Source organism: Garra rufa, chromosome 22 (genome assembly GCF_049309525.1).
Source record: "Garra rufa chromosome 22, GarRuf1.0, whole genome shotgun sequence".
NCBI classification, from domain to species: domain Eukaryota; kingdom Metazoa; phylum Chordata; class Actinopteri; order Cypriniformes; family Cyprinidae; genus Garra; species Garra rufa.
The window spans coordinates 23052877-23073947 of NC_133382.1; the positions used below are offsets into that span (position 1 = coordinate 23052877).

The 21071-nt window shown below is 41.1% G+C and overlaps 1 protein-coding gene across 17 annotated transcripts in view; it reads left to right on the forward strand.

Annotated features, from left to right (window-relative positions):
• nrxn1a (neurexin 1a) overlaps window positions 1-21071 on the forward strand; it is a 226557-nt gene that overhangs the window by 175295 nt on the left and 30191 nt on the right. For 11 of the 17 annotated variants that reach the window (XM_073828413.1, XM_073828411.1, XM_073828412.1 and 8 more), the window contains 3 exons: window positions 9247-9418; window positions 14075-14164; window positions 15428-15744. In XM_073828413.1, the coding sequence (XP_073684514.1) occupies window positions 9247-9418; window positions 14075-14164; window positions 15428-15744 (579 nt within the window). The remainder of the gene's footprint in view (window positions 1-9246; window positions 9419-14074; window positions 14165-15427; window positions 15745-21071) is intronic. The other 6 variants (XM_073828421.1, XM_073828422.1, XM_073828424.1 and 3 more) reach the window with 1 other exon arrangement.

The following is a 21071-nucleotide window of genomic DNA, read 5'->3' on the forward strand; positions in this document are numbered from 1 at the left end:
ATTACAGACATCCAGTACCATTTTTACCCCATAATTAACAAGGGGGGAAAAAATTCCCCTTCCATTTCCGTAAATTATATTTAGGCACTGACAAGATTAAGTATGTCAGTATTGACATTAATGGCGAGGCTGTTCGGTGATGTAACGGAATGTTTTGATAAACCTGTCTGTTGGCCGGGAGGATATCATTATCCAGAGACTGCCTTTCTGAAAGTGAATTAACTTAGGATCATTGACCATGTTAACGAGCGGCCCTTGATGTCCTGATTTTTCAAACAGACAGTGGTGTCCCTCCCCCCCCCTGCGCCCGGTTCCTGCTTATGACCCTAAACACTTGTGACAGAGTTCATTTAAATCTCATCATATCACCATCACTGGGGATTATCATTAGTCATCGTTCACCCCAAATCATTGAGCCACTTGCTCATGCAGAGAGTGAGAGAGAGAGAAATAACAAGACGGAGAGCGAGAACTGTAAGGAATGGTGAGACAGCCACTGTACAGGGAAGGAAAACATCGGTACACTTTCTTTCACTCAGCATAACGGCGCATTTTAAGGGGTAATGGCCTATTAAATAGATTTCTTCTGCTCAGGATGAGCTTGCCAGCTGCTCGAACCCGTGGCCAAAAGCCCTGCGGACCGCCTGGCCATTTGTGGCAGCCATGCAAGCCGCCAAGCAGGGCAGGAGCGAAGAAGAAATGGATGATGACTGTAAACGAGTCAAAGCCAAGTGATTATACCCCTGGGGTTTGACTAAATCATTAGCACTTTCTGACCTCTCGCACTCTCTGTGCCAAAAGAGTGTATGTGTGTGTGAGCGTGTGGGCAGTCTAATGAGCACATCAGTCCAATTGAAGAATGGTGACGATCACAGCTAACTCAGCAGTGAGAGGTACAGAGGTGTGAACAGTAGTACTGACAAGGGGATAGAGAACGTGTGTGTGAGAGAAGGAGAGAAAGGACGTGAAAGGAAACAGCTTTGGGAGAACACCTGTGCTGAGATGTCGGTGATAGCAGAACGGTCACATTGACCAGAGGGATTTTTACTCAACTTATTTGTTTTAAACTCATATGACTCATTCTACCAGAGTGTACAAAGTGTGAATTTCGGAGGACTACAGTGAAAGTAAATGGGGAGTAAATATCATAACCATATATCACAGTCTTGACTGTAGTGACGTTATGGCCACTAAAAATATTTGGTTTTGTGATGCGAGTTCACCCAAAAATTAAAAGTCTGCTATTAATTACTCACCTCGATCATGTCGTTCCAAACCCATTCAAGTCATTCAAAAGGCCTTTGTTCACCTTAAGAACACAAATTGAGATATTTTTGATGAAATTCAAGAGCTTTCTAACCCTGCATAGACAGCTGCACCACACAGATTCGTTGTGGTACTCTCATGAATACAAGTCAAAGACTGACACAGAAGTGAAGAAATTGATGAAAAAAGTCATTATTTTTGTTTTCTTTGTAGCTTCCACTGATATCACATGGACTATTTGAATGATGTCCTTACTACCTTTCTGGGCCTTGAATGTGTCAGTTGCATTGCTGTCTATGCAGGGTCAGAAAGCTCTCAGATTTCATAAAAAGTATCGGCATGAGGGTGAGTAATTAATGACAGAATTTTCATTTTAATTGAATTATTCCTTTAAGTATGATTTGTATATTCTTGAAAGAAAGCTTCATTTATTTGATCAAAAATACAGTAAAAACATTTTAAAATATTATTACAATTTAAAAAATTATTTATTCCTGTGATGGCAAGGTTAATTTTCAGTTCATGTCACATGATCCTTCAGAAATCATTCTAATATGCTGATTTAAAGCTTAAGAAAAGTTGAAAACTGATTGCTTAATATTTTTGGTGGAAACTGCAATGCTTTTTTTCAGCATTCTTTGATGAAAAGAAAGTTCAAAAGAACAGCATTTATTATGTAGAAGTCCTTGCTGTCACTTTTGATTTATGTAATGTATCCTTGCGATCTGAGTAAAAGCATTAATTTCTTTCTTTCAACAAAATCTTACCGACCACAATCTTTTGAACTGCGGTGTATGTAGTCCATTTAAATTCTTCAGCAGAAGAGAGGATAAGTGTATTAACTTCCATAATTTAAAATGCAGACTTTTGTATTGAAAAACATTTGGCAGGAGAATACTATATAAAATATAGAACAGAATTCTTATGGAGCATTTTATACAGCTTTTTTGTTATTTTAGAGCATTACAGAACCAGTCCCCATTCACTTTCTATGGTCTGAATATTATTTGTGTTCCACTGAAAGAAAATAATTTCCACTTTGGGGTGAACAGTTTTTTTTTGTTTGTTTTTCAAAAAGGGTAATTGAAAATAGATGCTTATATATAAATCATGTTTTTTCTTTCATATTTTGTATATGTAATATTAGATGTCTCCAGTCAAAGTGAGTCAGGGCAGCCCGAGAGACTCATATGCTCACACATGCACGCACCCTCACTCACATTTGGATGGAGGTGAAAGTGAAAGAGAGTGACAGATGCTGATTTTCTGCTTCACTTGTGTCTGAGTGGGCAGGACATACCTGGTCAGACATGAGTGACGTGTGACATGGCTCTGAGTGACAGCAAAGTGTCTGCTGACCTCATACCGTCAGTGCGGACTAAGCCCGTCTCCACCCAGCAGCTTAGATGGAAACAGCCAGCGCTTTGGAAAAATGCCATTGCGTTTCTCTCAGTCGAAAGCCAGCGACACTTATTTCCTCTCTCCACTTACCCGCATAATTTGAGTACAAGTCATTCATGCGCTCTGTCATTTTTACATACCGTCAAACTATATGCCAGGTCATTATGCAATTTACGAGTGGCGTGGAGAACAGTTTGACTGGCCACAGACGATTTAATGTTTGGTCTTCGTCAGCCATTTTTCCTTGAAAAAGTGCGCCATATGGCAAACCGTGCCTTTGCTATCTTTAGTATCTGAAAGGATAAGCAGACAGATGGCGGCAGAAGTAAAAGACGAATATTTAAATTTATTCATCAAAATAAAAGAGACAGGTGTTCTTTTAAATGCTCTCTTTGTGACAAACTCAGCCCACTCGTTCCTTTGCTTTTTTTAATGTTTACCACGCTTTTTTCTTCAGATTAGAGTCAATGCATGAAAGAACGTGTTACTATTGAAGCCCAGTGACGGGTTGACAAGGATCACTACGAAAATAGCAGCGCTCCAGTCTGCCTTGGATTTGTCGATTGTAATATGAAATGATATTGTCTGCGAGAGATATTGCATTCAGGCCAGCGTTTGTGTTTGTTTGTTGGCTTGTTTTATTTGTTCCCCCTCAGGAAGTCGCAGCAGTAGGGAGACAATGTGCATGACTTCTTGGATATCTTCTGCAGCCAACGCCCATAGATTGCATGTGGTTTTCAGGTTCGAGAGGAACTAGGACAGAGTGCTATTTTCAGTTTTTAGAGAACTTGGAAAAGAATTCTGTGCTGCCAAAAAGATTCATGATCTCACCAGATCCAGTCCTTACCAGAAGATAAAGAGAGATTGCGAGAGCGAGCGAACGCTAGAGCAAGAGAGAGAGAGAGACACAAAGAAAGAGAGAAGGAAGAGGAGGGGGTGAAACAACAAGAACTGCTTGCCAAAGTGGAATTATTCTGCGGACACAACAAATTTATCTGTTTCACCAAACCTGCAGTGCTCAAACATAAGGGCACATGCACTCTGGAGCGTGTCACACACGGTGTGATATTTTGATCTAATATCAAACACAAGTTATTTATGAGAGCGTGTATTGCATGTCTGGGTGTTCTATCCAATTAAGTGCATTCCCTTGGTATTAGCTTGAGCATTACTGAGAGGCTCTTTATGTAAAGTGGCTGAGGTTTCCTGGATGCACCAGCTCATTTAAGCTGAATGCCATGGCAGATCAGCATCCCCGCTGTGGCACACACACTCCGTCATACTCCATAAGCTTCTGCCTGCACCTTTTCCTAAATAAGACACATCATTAGTGGCTCTTCTGTCCTCCAGGTTTCCGGAGCAACCGTCCCAGTCCTATGTGTGAGTGTGTTTGGCTCCTCTTGATGGAACGTTACTAATATCACAATTATTCCATCGATTTATTTAGCGCTTAAAGGGATAGTTCACCCAAAAATGGAAATGGTTAGCATTTACTAACCTTCATGTTATTCCAACCCTGTTCCAATCCTTGTTCCAAGTCAATAGGGTGGTTTTGGACCCCACAAAACTGTTAAATCTCCAAAATATCTTTTGCACAGCTTGTGTTTCACTGAGGGAAAAAGTCACAGGTTTGGAATGAGATTAGGGTGAGTAAATGACAATAGAATTTCATTTTTTTTTTGTAAACCGTCACTTTTAGGCAAGACACCACAGGCAAAAACATTGTTTTTTTTTAAAAGCACTGATTAATTTTGAGATTGTAAGCTATTTGGCTTCCATTACTTATCTTCTTCAGTCCAAAATACACATTTTATTACACTTTATCTATTTATGTCTGTAGCTTTCAATTACAATACATATCTTTAAAGGTCGTTTTCTCAAAATGAGTTTTTTCCCTAGCACTAAGCCAGAAATCTCCACTTTAGTAGAGCTTGCATACACCAAACTGTTCAATTTTTGGTTTGTTCATACACATAAATAAGTTTCTAATGCTCATCAAGGCTGTTTATTTGATCAAAAAATGCAGAAAATAAAATGTTATATTGTGAAATATTATTGCAATGTAAAACAACGTTCTTCAGTTTTAATATGAATGAATGGTTAAAAAGTTATAACAATATATACTACTGTTCAAAAGTTAAATTAATTTTATTAAATTAATACTTTTATTCAGCAAGGATGTGTTAAAATGATAAAAAGTGATAGCAAAGACTTGTATTGTTATACATCAAAGTATAACAAAGTATATACATTGTTTATTCATCAAAGAATCCTGAAAAAAGTATGACAGGTTCCAAAAAAACTGTTGCCAATACAGTTGCCATCATGTGACACTGAAGACCGGAGTTATGGCTGATGAAAATTCAGCTTTGCATCACAGGAAAAAATGTATATTAAAATAGAAACCATTTTATACTAATAACATTTAGCAGTATTATTGTTTGTTCTGTATTTTTGATCAAATGAATGCAGTCTTGATGAGCATCAGAGACTTTTTTAAAAAACATTACATTACAAGTCTTACTGATCCCAAACTTTTGAGCAATATCATTCACCTGATTTACATAACATTTAATTCCTAAAAACATGGTGAAATTGTGGGCTATTTGGCTTCCATAACTTATTTTCCTCCCTCCAAAATACATATTGTATTATACTTTATCTATTTATGTCTGTAGCTTTCAATTGCAATACAAATCTTTAAAGGCCATTTTCTCAAAATTAGTTTTTTAGAAATTGTCACTTTAGTAGAGCTTACATACACCAAACTGTTCGGTTTTACTCCTATCTATATTCTGAAAGTTTTTACAAAGGGGTTTGTTCATATATCATTCACCTGATTTACATAACATTTCATTTCTAAAAACATGGTGAAAGTTATTATATTGTTCTGGCTGTTGACAGTATTTTCTGAGGGATAAAAAAAAAATGTTAAATCCCCTCAGTAAAAACATTTATTTGTTAATCTATCAACGAAACAAGAATTTCAAACCTAGCTTTATCCAATATTCAGATTTCTGAATATTGGTCTGGAAATATATGTGTGCAAATATATGTGTGCAAATCCAAATACCGTGCTCAGAAAGGAAATTACGTCGTACCACGGAAACCCTAACAGGACTAAATAAGAGATTTGCGGAAAAAAAATATAAATATATTTCTCTCACAATTATATTGTTGGGTAATTATACTATATGTAAATTGCAGGAATCAGGAAGCCGCTATTGACGTTTGAATGCGCATTCGCTTTTTACTTTCACTTTCGAGTTTTTTTTTTTTCCTCGAGTAATAAATAAGTATTTGCTTAACAGGAGTATGAGAAAAGTATTGCTCTAAGCTCCTTATTCTCAAGTTCAGAACAACTGGATTATTTTTGTGTCTGGCAAGAGAAGGTCGATTCAGTTCCAGAGTAGATGAAATGCTCTGTCAATCAGGATGGCACCGTGGTTGTCATCTAATTGCCTACAAGAAACAAGAGAACTCTAGAGAACAGTGTTGCTATAACAACCCCATTGAGTCTAATGAGAATCCAGTTGTATTAGTTCTTTATATTTAGAGCAGCACTGCAGGCCTCGGTGGAGAGGTGACATGAAGCTTGAGACGGACAGAAACATCTTAGACGCAGCCGCGTGGAACCAGGCCCTCCTTTTAAATGACACTCCATCCTTCGCTCGCTTTAGGGATCATTTAACGAACACCGAATCCTGAGCACAGCACCCAAAACATTTGTTATTCCGTGATAATCTGGGATTTGGTGTCACGGCTCAATTTTGCTCTCCCCTCCCGTATGTTTTGCCCCTGAGGCATTCATAATAGAGCCGCCGCCTTTTTTTTTTTTTTTTTAACAGAAAATTCGGTGAAACTGGGACATTATCACACCCGGGACTGAATGTAGGACATAGGGTGTCTCTCTTAAACTATGCCCACTTTATGTTGCAGGAAGAAGGCCCCCGCAAAAGTCAGAGCACCCTCGTCCAACTTAAAAACCATTGGCAGGATGTGGCTGATTCAACGTTGTCTTTTCCGAGTTTTCTAAAGGCCTGTCACCCTTAGCGTTGGTTCCAGCCGCCGAACCCCGAATGAAGGATGAGGTCAGCTACCCGAAGGGACGGCCTGGACTGAAGGGTGAAAGAGAGGTCGTTCTCCAATTAGAGGAGGGTGTGGCGTGTCACAGCCCGCTGGAGTGCGGGCCAAGCTCTCACATCACTTCTCTGAGCACAAAGCTGAAAAGATGTGCAGGGAGTGAGAGATTGGCCCTGGAGAAATGCTGTTAGAGAGCGCAGAGGAGGGTGAAGGAGACGCTGCCCCATTGTTCCCGGTGATGGGAAGAGGATAGGGCTAACGGGCAGAGTATGTCTTCATTATGGGGTGTGAGAGGCGGAAGGAACATCCAGCTTCGGCCCAGCTGGATATGACAACATGGGGCGTGTGTGTGTGTGTGTGTGTGTGTGTGTGTGTGTGCGTGACAGAAAAACAGAGCTTGAGAGTATCCAGACAAAAGCACACATCTCCTGGGAGGGTATAATGAAGTCTGGTGTTGCGATTTGTCCTCTGCTTGCTCTCTTCCTGCAGATAGGTGTGAATTAGGGGAATTCGCGAAGGGATCTTCTCATACACACCTCATTTCATAATTTTTTTCAAATGCCACATGTAGCTTTTGCAATCTGCAACAAATCAGTCGAAAGGACTGCACGTTCCCACAGCAGTCTATTTCAGTGTTTTTAAACGAATGGCCTCCATCTGTCGTAAATATGTCAAATAACAATTTTCACGATTGCCTGCGCCCATGCGCAGGCTTGTAATGACATTCATAACAAGTTTGCAACAAGTTTTTAGTTAACTAAGTAGTGCATGTAGGCACGCAGGTCATCAAGCAGAGCACAGAGTGGGCATAGAACTGTTTTATATAAGGCGAGCACCAAGTGGATCGAGTGAGTATTATTAGCATCTGCTTTCATGAGATTCAAGAGATTGTTTGCACATGAATGCATTTTATTGTAATTAGCACAAGACAGTCCCACCCACTGAGCAGCGTTGAATAGAAAACCATTAAGGATTGAGGCCATCTAGTGGTGTGGATGTGAAGCACACAGCTCACTGCTTGCATTAATAAGACAGAAACATGCATTGATGAGAATCTACACTGAAAATGATAAGCAGCGCATCAGAATACAGATTAGATTGCGTTTCAGTGAGACTGTCACACATTATTCTGTATGACCAGCATATTGCCTTGAGGCACTGATTTCAAGAGGAAAAATCTTATAAGGTTATTTTTTTTTCTTGTGATTTCTTGTGATTCGATTATGTTATCTGCCTGCAGGCTTGTTGGGAAACTTTCGAACATGAACGGGAATGAAAAAGTAGTATTATTTAGTTTACAAGGCTTAATGTGTGACACAGTAAATTTTATTTTGACATCTGCAGCAGTCGCGCCACCCCCTTTAAAATTACAGATCGCTGCTGGTGATATTGTTTCGGCATAAATGTAGCATGTGAGTTTATGTCTTTCCATCCGCGTTGTTTTTTATATACATATTTATATTACAAAGCAGAACCCCATACAAAGCTGAGGGGTTTTGTATCACCCTGCAGGATTGATTCAAAGGGGATTGAGTTGAAATTATTTTACAATATGAGAAGAAAGAAGACACGGGTGGTACGAGAGACATGAAACCTGCACAGCTATGCTAGTCATTTAGTTTTGTATAATTGAACATTGTACTTCAGGCATCAGCAACAGTATGTCTCTCATATCACTCAGCATTTTCTTTCTTGTAATTGAATAATTTCAGCTGAAATCCATATTTCATGTCTATTTATTTCTTTAATTGCTAAGTAATCATGTAACGAGCAGGATGGTGTACAGTCAGCCGGTCATTAATGCACAATAAACTACTTTAGGGTGATACCAGACCCGCTGTGCAATGGTGTCCTGATCAACCTGTCAGGATTTATTTTGTCATAATAACTAGCTGACTGTACATTATCACTTACATATCACATTGCAAATGCTATTAAAACACACTAGATTTGATTTCAGATCAACTAAAAATGTAGTTTTAATATATTTCCACTAATTATCATCAAAACTGCTAAAATGGAGAAAAATACTTGGCAGGTTTTCTATGGCTATCCATTTCCTTCATGTAATGGCCTCATTAAAACATAAATTATAGATATTTTTGTTATTAAATATGAATGCCACCTTTTGCTGGCAAAATAAAGTGGTGGTAAATCTTTCTGACGCATTGTGCTGTCAGGAGAAATTGTGCACAGGCTGATAAACTATCACCTTGTTTGGTCCTCAATAAATTTGGTACATCTGTTATTCTGCCAGTTAAGATGGAGTATAGCTGCCTCTCTATGAGAGCCTTTATTAATAATCAAAAATTGTCTTCCGCAAGGTTGCTAACGCAGAGTGATGATCATTAAATGTGATGTTCATCTGCTAAAATAAGCGAGTGCATATAACTGGACCGCTTGACGTTGGCGGAGTGAATCAGAACTGACTATGATTTAATCTTAAAGTCCTCTTCTTTTATCTCCCTTTTTTCCTTTCTCTCTCTGTCTTTACAGGAAAGAGGCAATATCAAAGTGGTGTTCAATGTGGGCACCGATGACATAAACATTGAAGAAACCTCTAAGTTTGTAAATGATGGAAAGTACCACATAGTTCGCTTTACAAGAAGTGGTGGTAACGCCACCTTGCAGGTGGATGATCTGCCAGTCATTGAGCGTTACCCAACAGGTAAGAGCCCTCAGCCTTTATACGCATGTTCACACACACACAGACACACAGACACACAGACACACACACACACACACACACACACACACACACACACACACACTCACTCACACATAATCTCAGCCATGCAGCTATGCACAATGGGAACAATAAAAGGCTGGCAAAGCTCAGTAAAAAGAGTCTGAATCACAGGGTTAAGGACAAAATGCCTTTGTCTGTGATTGTGGTTTCTCACAGTTAAAAAAAGGTAACCCTGGTATCCTTTCCAAATGTCAGCAGAGATGATTGCTCTTGGGGCTTTAGAAGGCTGAAAATGTCAGAGCCAGGGTTATCAAATTCACCAGCCTCTCAGTCGCCTGAAAAGCCCTGACAAAAGCTTGACAAGAGATCAGAGATGAGAAATAATCCCATTGCTCTCGTTTGTCAATCACGATGAAAAGGAGGCGGCTGTATTAGTCTTTTAATTTGTATTTTACTTCAAGCTCTTCTGAAACCATCTCTTCCATTACAGAGATTATTTGCTCTGGATCTTCGCGAGCGCCTTTTCTTCTTCGTGATAGATTGTTGATGGTAAACGTTGAGCGTTTGACGACTGAAGTGGTAATGAAGCTCGGAAAATCTCACGCTTCCCATAAGCGCTGCGTCGTCATCAGTTGCTCATCATTGCGCTCAATACAGCTTGTCATTAAATTCGAAATGTGCGAGGAAGATGTGAATGTATACTCGTGAGACACGCTAGATTCAGCTGTAGATACATTGGTTGCAGCATTTTGTATTATTTAATTTAGAGAACAGTAAGAATCTTAACAGGATTATCCAAATCCAAGAGTTGACATTTCGTATTTACAACAGCTTAGGCAAACTAGGACATACGCTGAAACAAAATATCATAGACATAACTTCTTGGAAACAGGACTATGAAGAATACAGAGGGATAGAAATAGAAACAGACGCAGAGAGAGGTGCTGTTTTTCCTCGCCGAGACCCTCTCATTGTTTTAGTGTAAACAAACAACCCAAATACCAGCAGCGTCTTTCATTTGGAGTGGAAGACAATTGCTTGTTAAAATGGAGCCATTGTAATGTGCCATTTTCTCTCGGCTTCCTGTTTCCATTGTGTCTGTGGATTTAGCGAGCGGCATGCATGTGATTGCTTGAATACTAATGCATCTTATGTCCGTGGCAGAATGGAAGAAAGTTTTCCACTGAAATATTTAAAAAAAGAAAATTAGTCATGACCGCTTCATTTTAATCAGTGCTTGATTGACTCTGCTCTGCGTTGGGCGAGATAATAAATGCATAGAATTTAAATTGACAACGAGGGAGAACAAAATGAGGAGCTTGTTTATCTTCAACAATTAGTTCTGTAACTAGTATAGCTTTAGCATACAAAGAAATCATGCCATTTTTCCTCCCACTGTTAACCTGTGCTGGTATTCTTTCACCTAACCAATTGTATTGTAATGAAATTGTAGTCTAGTAATTACATATAGTAAAGTAAAACAATTCATCTGCCTGGAGTCGTGTCTGTTTTACTTTTTAAAAAATTGAATTAAATCAAATTAAGGTAACAATTCAATCTACATAGCATCTAAAAGTCACTGAACGTACATCAGGAGTGTTTTGTATTGTATTTTATATTGTTATTTTATGCTCCGACACTGACTGGCAGGAAGGGTGATCTTTAAAGCAATAGTTCACCAAAGAGTGAAAATTATGCCATCAAGTTTTTCTTCTGCAGAACACAGTTGTTGTTTTGGCTGAATTTTGGTGATTTTGAATTAAATGGAACCCAGAACTGAGGCATTTTTGAAAATATCTTTTGTGTTAAGCAAAAGTTTAAAAAAAAAAAGGTGCTTCACAATGCCATAGAAGAACCTTTTTGTCTAAATGGTTCCATAAATAACCTTTAACATCTAAATAAGCTTTATGTTTCACAAAAGGTTCTTTGTGGCAAATAAGGTTCTTCAGATTGCAAGAAATGGTCTTTTAAAGAACCTTTGACTGAATGGTTTTTTGTGGAGCCAAAAATGGTTCTTCTATGGCATCGCTTGAAGAACCTTTTGAAGCGTCTTTATTTTTAAGAGTGTACAGGTTTGGGACGACACAAGGGTAAATGAGTAAATGATGGCAGAATGTTTATTTTTAGGTGAACTATCCCTTTAATGTAACAACAAATCTTTCTAATGACTGTTAAGGGAAGGATTGAGAGTAACCATGCAGTCACTATTTTCAGCAAACCTGATGGAAAGGTTTTTACGAGTTCTGACAGCTGAGGTAATCACATATTTTTAAAGGCACTTTGATAAAGGTGAGGTCCAAAACCCCCTATTCAGCATTTAAAATCACCTACGCTTTACGTCCATCTATAGACATTTTATTGAGTAGACCTTTTTCATATGTATTTAAAAAAAAAAAAAAAAAGGTGGAATGTACCTGTAATGTTCCTGACAGAATTACTGCCATACAGCTACTGCTGGGCACAAAATGGCCACAGCATGAGGTTTGGACTGGCGGAGGGATAAATTGAGGTGTTGTTGCTGTCCTTGAAAATCTCTCTGTATTGCCTTACATTACAAAAGGTTGCAGAACAGATATAAAAGCATGGAAACGTTGTCTTAGCCTAATATTTACAAAGGAAGAGTGTTCGGTCTCTTAGCATGCTAGGCTAACTAGGCAGTCATTTTCACTTTACCGAGAGGCCCTCAGGCAACTGCCCCTCATTTAAACAGAACATGACCACTGCGTGTGTGTGTGTGTGTGTGTGTGTGTGTGTGTGTGTGTGTGTGTGTGTGTGTGTGTGTGTGTGTGTGTGTGTGTGTGTGTGTGTTTCTTTTAAGCTATGATTTGAGACAAATTACTCCTTTCACTCCTTTACTCTAGGTAAAGCGCACAAGTGGACATAAATCACAGTTAGACCTGACTGCACATGGTAGGAGAGAGAAAATGACAGAATTAAAGAAGGGGAAAAAATACAAATGAATGAAAGTGAAAGGAAAGGACTCATTGTAATAGACTGAGTTTCGAACTTCTTTCCACTCTCACAGCAGAATGTCGGCGCTCTTAGACTCAAGTCCAGAATCAAGTACTCCATCTGTCCTTACGTGCAGCCCCGCAGAAGTCTTATTTCCCTGTCCGCGGGTGTTCTCCTTCTGCAATCACCTATCAAAAACAGTATTGTACTGTGTTTGAGAAGCAATTTAGTCATGTCATTTCAGTGTCGGATACAGAATAAAGAGCTTTACCTCAAAAGTACAGCCGACTAGAGTGGCCATACTCATGTGAGGAGGTATAAGCCTAAATTTGGTGCTTTAAAGGAATAATTCACCAAAATGTCTCACCTTTGTCATTTCAAACCTGTATGACATTCGTTCCTTTGTAGAACACAAAAAGAAATAGTTTGAATAATGTCTTTGCCGCTATTTTCCACAGAATTAAGATGACCAGAAAATGTTTCATATTCACTTTTCTTATTACATGAAAAAGAGCTTTTATGTTTCACTGAAGAAAGAAAGTCATACAGGTTTAGTTCTGCATATAGGAAAAGCGGACACATTAGAATGGAAATTTGCTAGTAATTCTCACACTGAAATTCACATCACATTGCTACTCTACTCTCGTTGAGGCAACATTTTCATACCTTCTTATCTTAATCATACTTTAATCGCATATAGAGAGAGCGAGACTCGTTTTTGATTGACAAATAACAAGTTAATGGCTTATAGAGTAAAAATTGTGAGGCGTAATTATACTCTTTGGTAATCTGAGCAAGTCAGGTTCATGTTGAATTTTCCAGTGTAGTCAGGAGTGGTAATTATGTGTGGGCCGTAATGGGAGAGAAGTAAATGTTTTCAAATAATCTCAATTCAATAGAGCTAGCTTGGCTGTCTCAACCTGGACATGTTGCGTAAATATCAGCATTTAAGCACAGCTTATGCTCGAGATCACGCGGCGTCCATTGTAGGGAACTGTTTTCTGAACGTGTGCAAATATGGACATCTCTGAGGTCAACGCTTTTGTCAGAGCAATTTCAGATTCACATGGGGAACATGAACATGAACTGATCTTACATGCATTACTGATGAACTGATAATCTTCCTGTTGCTATAATCCTTTGAGTGTTTTTTTCTGCTACTTTGATGTTTTTAAATGTATTGTGATCTGATAATGTGAGATTTATCATATCAAAAATGACTGCAAATACCTTAGATTAGATAGCAAATGTGAAGCTAAAATCAAATTGGTTGCAAAACGCTGGAATGTACTGTAATGACAATCTTTAGATTAAAATGAGCTAGTTGTCATGTATAACTAGATGAAAACTCTGCTAAAAAGATTTAAAAGATTACTCTTTTGTAAATGTATTATGTAAAGGAGTGATATTGTGTATAAACGTGATTGAGTTTGGTTGGTTTAACAAGAAGAGTAGGTGCATATTTAACATAGTGCTTCTATTAAAATAGGGTTAATTTGTTTGCTTAAATTTTAATTGAATGAAAAGCTTCATCATTCTTATGTATGCAACCTTGGTGTTCCAAATAAAAAAAATAAGAGAAAAAAGAAAAAAACCAGACAGTTAAGGCATATGTTTCACTGTAGGTTTTAATCTTTGACCTTTCAGATTTTTAACAATGAAATGTCTCTTTAAACTTTAAAGGCAACATTGATAACGAACGCCTGGCGATTGCTAGACAGCGAATCCCATATCGGCTTGGTCGAGTAGTTGACGAATGGCTACTCGACAAAGGTAAAAACACTGATTAAAACTTTAAATAAAAGATAATTTGATCATAAGCAAGTGATATTTTGCACAGCAAATAAACCATCTAAAACATAAATCCCCTGTATAACCAAGTTTAAAATAAACAAATGTAGTTTGTAATATTTGCACTGTACAGTTCAATAATGTGTTGTTCTACTGTACTTGTAAACCTGTCAGAGGTTAAAGGGACTGGTAATATACTGATAACTGAAGTTAGTTCAATCATTAACAAAATATGTTTACATCATTAAAATACCTATTTAAATAATGTTATTTTGCAGCTGTAATAATCTAAATGACTAATTAAAGTACATGTCCACAGTGGAAACTGTTTGAATTCATAGTGATGTACACACACTGTTTAATTTATATATATGCATATCTTGTCATGCTAAACATATTGCTTTTGGAAACTGCTAAAGTGCACAGTTAAAAAGTCAAAGCAAATGTCTCTTAAATAGCTTCAATGATTATTGGCATCAGATATGAAGTCCCTTTAACAAGCAAGTTAAACACACAAGAAGGGAAAAGACTTGAATGCATGCTGCAATGTATGTTAACAAATTGAATCGTTTAAAGTGATTTGTTTTCAAGTTTGCTTGTTTTCTTGCTTTCCCTTTTCAATGGAATTATAACCATGATGAATCATTTGTAATGTGTCATGTAGCTGTAAAACCATTCTCACATAAACCTTATTTCAGTCTAATTAATTTTAATTGCCATTGCCCTTGCTGAAAGGCAATCTCAATAAAATTTACTAGACCTGTGCATACAGGCTTTTGAATTCGCTATAAACTGCTGTATTTAAAGATTAAAAGTAATTTTCTCACGTAAAAAGGGGAAATTTATACTGTTTACACATAAAGAATATTTTTTGTCTCTCATCTTAGTATGTATTTGATTGTCCTTTTAGCAAAGTCCCATTGATTTTTTTGGGACCCAGCTTTCTCATCCCCTTCATTTATTTACTTTGTGCCAACAGCAGCCATTAAATTACAGTCGATAAATTACCAGTGTTGCTGTTAGCATTAGTGTAATTTATTGCTTCATGATCCCCAGGGAAAATAAGGTTACGGATGTTGTGTGTTTTACCATCAGGACTTCCATCAGTTCTGTTTTCTCGTGTGCGTGCGTGCGTGTGCGCGTCTATGTTTGTCAGCGTGTGCATGTGTATGTGTGCGTCTCTACGGCGTGGGGGAGCGGGCCGTTGAACACTCTTGTATTTTCTGTAACGTTCTTCCCTGGCAGGTCGGCAGCTCACCATCTTCAACAGTCAGACCACCATAAAGATTGGAGGCTGGGAGAAGGGCAGTCGGCCCTTCCAAGGCCAGCTCTCAGGGCTTTACTACAATGGCCTAAAAGTGCTCAACATGGCCGCCGAGGGCGACCCCAATGTGCGTGTGGAGGGTAGTGCCCGGCTGGTGGGAGATATGCCCTCCTCTTCTATTACGCCCCAATCCAGCGCCTCCGCCACGGGCAACCGTTCAGAAACGTCACCCTCCATCACTGACATCACCACTACAACCGCATCCAACCGCCAGGGCAAGCAGACCACAACTCCACAGGTCAGTGGTCACTTTATTCAAGCTCGCTATCATGTGAAAGCTGATGCTGCCATTTGATAGAATATGACATGGATTTGAAAACACTATGGTTTTACATTCATAAAAAAGCTTTACAGATGCACTCAGTGATTGTTGTACATTTATAGCAGTTGTTTTGGATTTATCATGCAATGACAAACGTTTTCCTCCATGTCGTCAAAGATGTTCATGCCTTTCTTTCTTGAGTTGAAAATACATGGTTTTTGAGGAAAACATTCCAGGATTTTTCTACATATGGTGGACTTCAGTGAGGATCAACAGGTTGAAGGTCCAAATTGCAGTTTCAATGCAGCTTCAACGATCCTAGCCAAGGAATAAGGGTTTTATCTAGCGAAACGGCCATTTTCTAAAAAAGTTTATACTTTTTAAAGTGCCCCTATTATGCCTTTTCAAATATGATATTTCATGTAGTGTGTCATGTAGCTGTATGTGAACATAAACTATCTGCAAAGTTGTGACGCGGACAGTGCACTATAAATGAAGTTTTTGTCTAACAAAAAAAAGAGTCGGCTCACATTCGCCTAAACGAGTCGTCAGCAATTCGAATCTTTTTTCTGTAACGGCCACACGTCACGAGCTACACATTTGCGTAATGTCCGCCCACGTTCAATTTCGCGAACAACTTGCCCGCCCACAAACAGTAGGCCTACCATTTTCACGTGGATTAACGTTACATCATGTCAAGAAGACGCCCTGCGCTGTGAGAGTGAATTTGTTTTATATGCCCTTCCGAAAGATGAAACTACCAAGAATGAGTGGTTAACATTAATTTTTTCAACACCTCAGCAGTCCAATGCCAATCTTGTGTTGTGTTTGCGTCATTTTACTGATGAGTTTTTCCAATCTTGGGGAGTAACGTTACAACGCGAGATTCACCAAACGCTTGGTTTTAAAAAATGGATCAGTGCCCAGTTTATTTGGACCGGCTTGCTCCTCTGAACTTCTACCTGTAAGTATGATTAATAATTGATGATTGTATTTTCTAGCGATCGTTCAAAATACGTCTTTGTGTAAGTTATGGTGTGTAACAACCCCGCACATGTCTTGGTAAGCGGCTAACTTGCGTTTCTGTAGTTCTGTTGTTCAGCTGTGAGTGCAATGTAGTCTAAAAATTGTGATTGATGCAGCTTGACTGTCTGTCTGCCTTATTAGTTTAAGTAATGATAATGATAAACGATGGCTTAACGCAGTGTTATGGGTTGTACGTTACAGTGTTGAAGTTCACAACGTAGAGGTGTGCCCGGTTCGCTTACAAAAGCAAATTGCAAGCACTTTCCACAGTTATAATATGACACCCACTGAGAAACGTCCTGCTCCAGTCGTGCTTGCAAAACAGTTTCTTGTCGATGTGCCACTTCAACCGTTTCATCGTCAGACTCCGGCTCGAATTGATAGGGTAAAATCGAGGCTATCTTTTCTATGCATTAACAGGTCTCCACAGCTGTCATTCAGTTATGGCAATGGGCGTTTCGTTTTGCGCTGAAGCGGTAGACCAATCCAAAAAGACTGCACCATCTGACCAATCACAGCGGTGAGGGCTCACTGAAAGGAGGGGTTTAGAGAGACTGATTCTTCGAACTGCTTCACACGAGTCGTTTACGAATCATTTAGAAACGGGGTAAAATTAAATCTAATTCTGGAGAAAACTAAAGTGTTTTTTGAACTTGCATACATGTAAACCTGTTTTAAGAGACTATTACAACAATATTAACTACCTTTAACATGGCATAATAGGGGCACTTTAACTACAAATGCTCATCTAGCACTAGCTTTGTGATGCACATCTACGACTTAACACCTTAATTTCACGTTGGAAAGGTCATGCGCATTAGTTCTTAGTCTGTGTACTCTGGTTTAAAAAAGTAGGGTGGTGCAAAAAACTCTAATTTTCTCCTCCAATTTCAAAACCGTCCAACATCATTGTTTTACATTTTTTGTAAAGAACACTTGACTTTCTTTGCACTTTCGCTTTGTAAACACTGGGTCGGTACTTCCACCTACATCACGCCTGACCTTTCCAACGTGACTACGTAATGCGTCAAGTTAGCGCAAGATGAGCATTTGTGGTTAAAAAGTCTCTAAATTTGTATATACTTTTTCGAAAATCCCTGTTGAAAAAACTGCATATGGTGGTTAGGTATGTTCCCTTCCGGGAACTCGAGCCGCGTCAGGAACGCTATGGGGAACGCCATTGGCGGGCCGCACTCTGAACTGTGTATAACAACCAATGAAATGACGGGAGTGACGTCACAGGCGCGGTGACGTCATCGACCGGGAAGTATAAAACGCGTGCGTTTGAAGCCGGCGGCAGCTTTTGTCATTCAGCGAGAGCGCTCTGTGTCTGTGTCTGTCTCGGTCATACTGCTGTTTTTTTCGTGCCAGTTTGCACGGCTTTTATTTGAGTAGTATGACCTTTAAAATGCAACCATGGGGGAAAGAAGTGTTACGAAACTAGGCGGTACAAGCAGCCACATAGATAGTGTGTTCCTTCCTGCCAATGCTTCATTGTTGGTGGGGATACACACAGTCTATGTGTGGTCTGCTTGAGTGTAGAGCACGCACAGTCAGCCCTCGAAAAGGCTGACTGCCCACAGTGTGAGCGTAAAAATCTCCACTGCGGGTGCTCCACAGAAGGCTCTCTTCGAGGAGGGAGCCTTCGCCAGCGTTTCTCGCGGGTCTGGCCCCGCTTCCGCCGAGGCGGAGCGGTTGCTGCACTCGCTGAGATCGCGGCTCGATCTATTAGAGGGACTGGAGACGGGTGTTTTAAAAATACCCTATCTCCTCTCCTATCTGATGGATCGGTAAACCTTTTTTCTGGATGAGGAAGCCCGCAATGCGGTTACTTCCCTCCAGGAAAGGTTTTCAACGCTTTCCATATCTTCCTCCAAGGAGGTTGATGTAAAGTGCGTTGTCAAAAGTATTTAACCGCCCCCCCTGATCGCCTCAGTATGATGAGCTGGTGGTTGTGCTGACTGTGCATTAGCTAAATAAGATATGAGCCGCAGAAAAGCAAACGTTTTGCTTCCTGCGGACTAAGTCAGCACTTCCAAACGGAGCTTTCTGTCCTTCCCGATCTACATTGAGTTTTAGATCTGGGAAAAACTAGAAAGTAAAGATGACGCCGCGGGTTGAACAGACGCTATCAGCCTCTGTTCCCCGGTCTAGGCATCATTTCTGAAGGCTCCGTCTTTGCTCTTCAGGCCGCCTAATAAAACTTCAGGCTTGATGAGCAAATGAACACGTGTCGGGGTTCCTGACGGGAAAGATTTAAACCCCAGCCGTGTACCAGCTCTCCACATCAGAGGCGCAGAAACAGAGCGATGCCGCCCGCGTTCCTCCGGCTATGCCTAGAGGACCCGGAAAGCAACGCTCTAAGTCGGGGGCTTCCAAGAAAAAGAAGAGGTTCGACCTGAGGGTCGTCCTCCTATCCAGGAAGTCCTCGCCTAAACGGCCCTGACGGTTGTGGCTCAGGGCCGTTGAGGGCAGCCCCTCGCGAGGGGGTTTGCACCGTACCTCCGGGTGCGGGTTTCAGACCCCTTCGTGGCCCTCAGGAGATGAGTCAGCTAACCCTGCCAGTGTTACAGGGCGCGGCTATCTCCCGCGAACATCCTCTAGCTGTTCCGCCCGGAAACGTAGCGGCCCTGGAGAGTTCGCAGCCCCCGCGGGGGTCTCTCGAAGAGCTAGTTCAGGAGCTTCCTGCCAGCTTGCTGTTACAGGTCTCCGAGTTAGTTCCTCGAGTAAATCCAGACACCAGTCTCGAGAGGCTGGTACCCTAAGTAAACTCTCTGGCAGCGTGGAAACTACTGCCAAATGTTTCAAAGTGGGTCCTGCGTACTGTAGAGAAAGGTTACACTATTCAGTTCGGCGCCAAGCCGACACCTTTCAGCGGGGTAAACCCCGAGCAGGGTCTGGAACAGGAAGTCAGTACAGGAAGTTTCTCAGGCTCGCTTTCAGGGGCAAAGCTCACCAATACAGAGTACTTCCTTTCGGCCTAGCTCTCACCCGAACTTTCACGAAGTGTGTGGATGCTGCTCTGGCTCCTCCGTGATTCCAGGACATCCGCATACTCGACTGGTCGATTCTGGCCAGCTCAGAATAATTAGCGGCTCAACATCGAGGTGTTGTTCTCGCTCTCATGAAAGAATTGGGGTTGAGACTCAACACCAAGAAGGGTGTGATTTCTAAAAATCACTTATCTAGGTGTAGTCTGGGATTCGACCACGATGCAGGCACGAATGTCACCTGCTCGGTTCGAGTCGATCCTTACTGCAGTAAATGCGGTCAAGCTAGGCCCGTCACCCACTGTCTACAGTCCCAAGTACTGTTAGGTCTTATGGCAGCCGCTTCCAACGTGATACCTTTTGGACTGCTGCTTATGAGACCACTTCAGTGGTGGCTCAAACCAGGCGGTTCTCCCCGAGGGGAAACCCATTTCGCAAGATCAAGGTCACGCGGCGCTGCCTACGTGCCTTGGCCATGTGGAAGAAACCCTGGTTTCTCTCTCAGGGTCCGGTTCTGGGAGCTCCTCGTCGCCGCGTCATGCTAGCGACGGACGCATCCCTCACCGGATGGGGAGGCGGTCATGAGTGGCCGCTCAACCCAAGGCCTGTGGAGCAATTCCATCTCTCCTGGCACACAAATCGCCTAGAGATGCTAGCCGTGTTCCACGCCCTGAAGTGTTTCCTTCCAAAAGGTATCCGCTCACGCCCCTTATATAAGCTGGCGTACCGGATTCTCCTATGGTCTTAAGGAAAGACTTCTCTCCCTGAGAGCAGTCCAGTATCTCTGGACGTGGGAGCAGACGTCCTGCCAGGCAGGGGCTGAGGCCCGGGGAATGGATGCTTCACCCAGAGGTGGTGAAGCAGATCTGGAGAACATTTGGCCAGGCACAGGTGGACCTGTTTGCGACTCAAGAGACATCGCACTGTCCCCTCTGGTACTCTCTAGTTCCTCCAGCTCCACTGGGGCTGGATGCCATGGCACAGACGTGGCCGAGGCTGCGTCTGTACGCCTTTCCCCTGATCGCTCTGCTCCCGGGAGTTCTGGAACGGGTCCGTCGGTTTCAAGTGCGGCTGCTACTAGTAGCCCCGTACTGGCCGGCACGAGTATGGTTCTCGGACCTGGTATCTCTCCTAGACGGCTCTCCGTGGGAGATTCCCGTCAGGAGGGACCTCCTGTCTCAGGCTGGGGGCGCAATATGCCACCCCCACCCAGAGAAGTGGAGGTTATGGGTGTGGCCCCTGAGGGGGCACAACTCATAGGAGCGAGTCTCTCAACCGAGGTTGCTG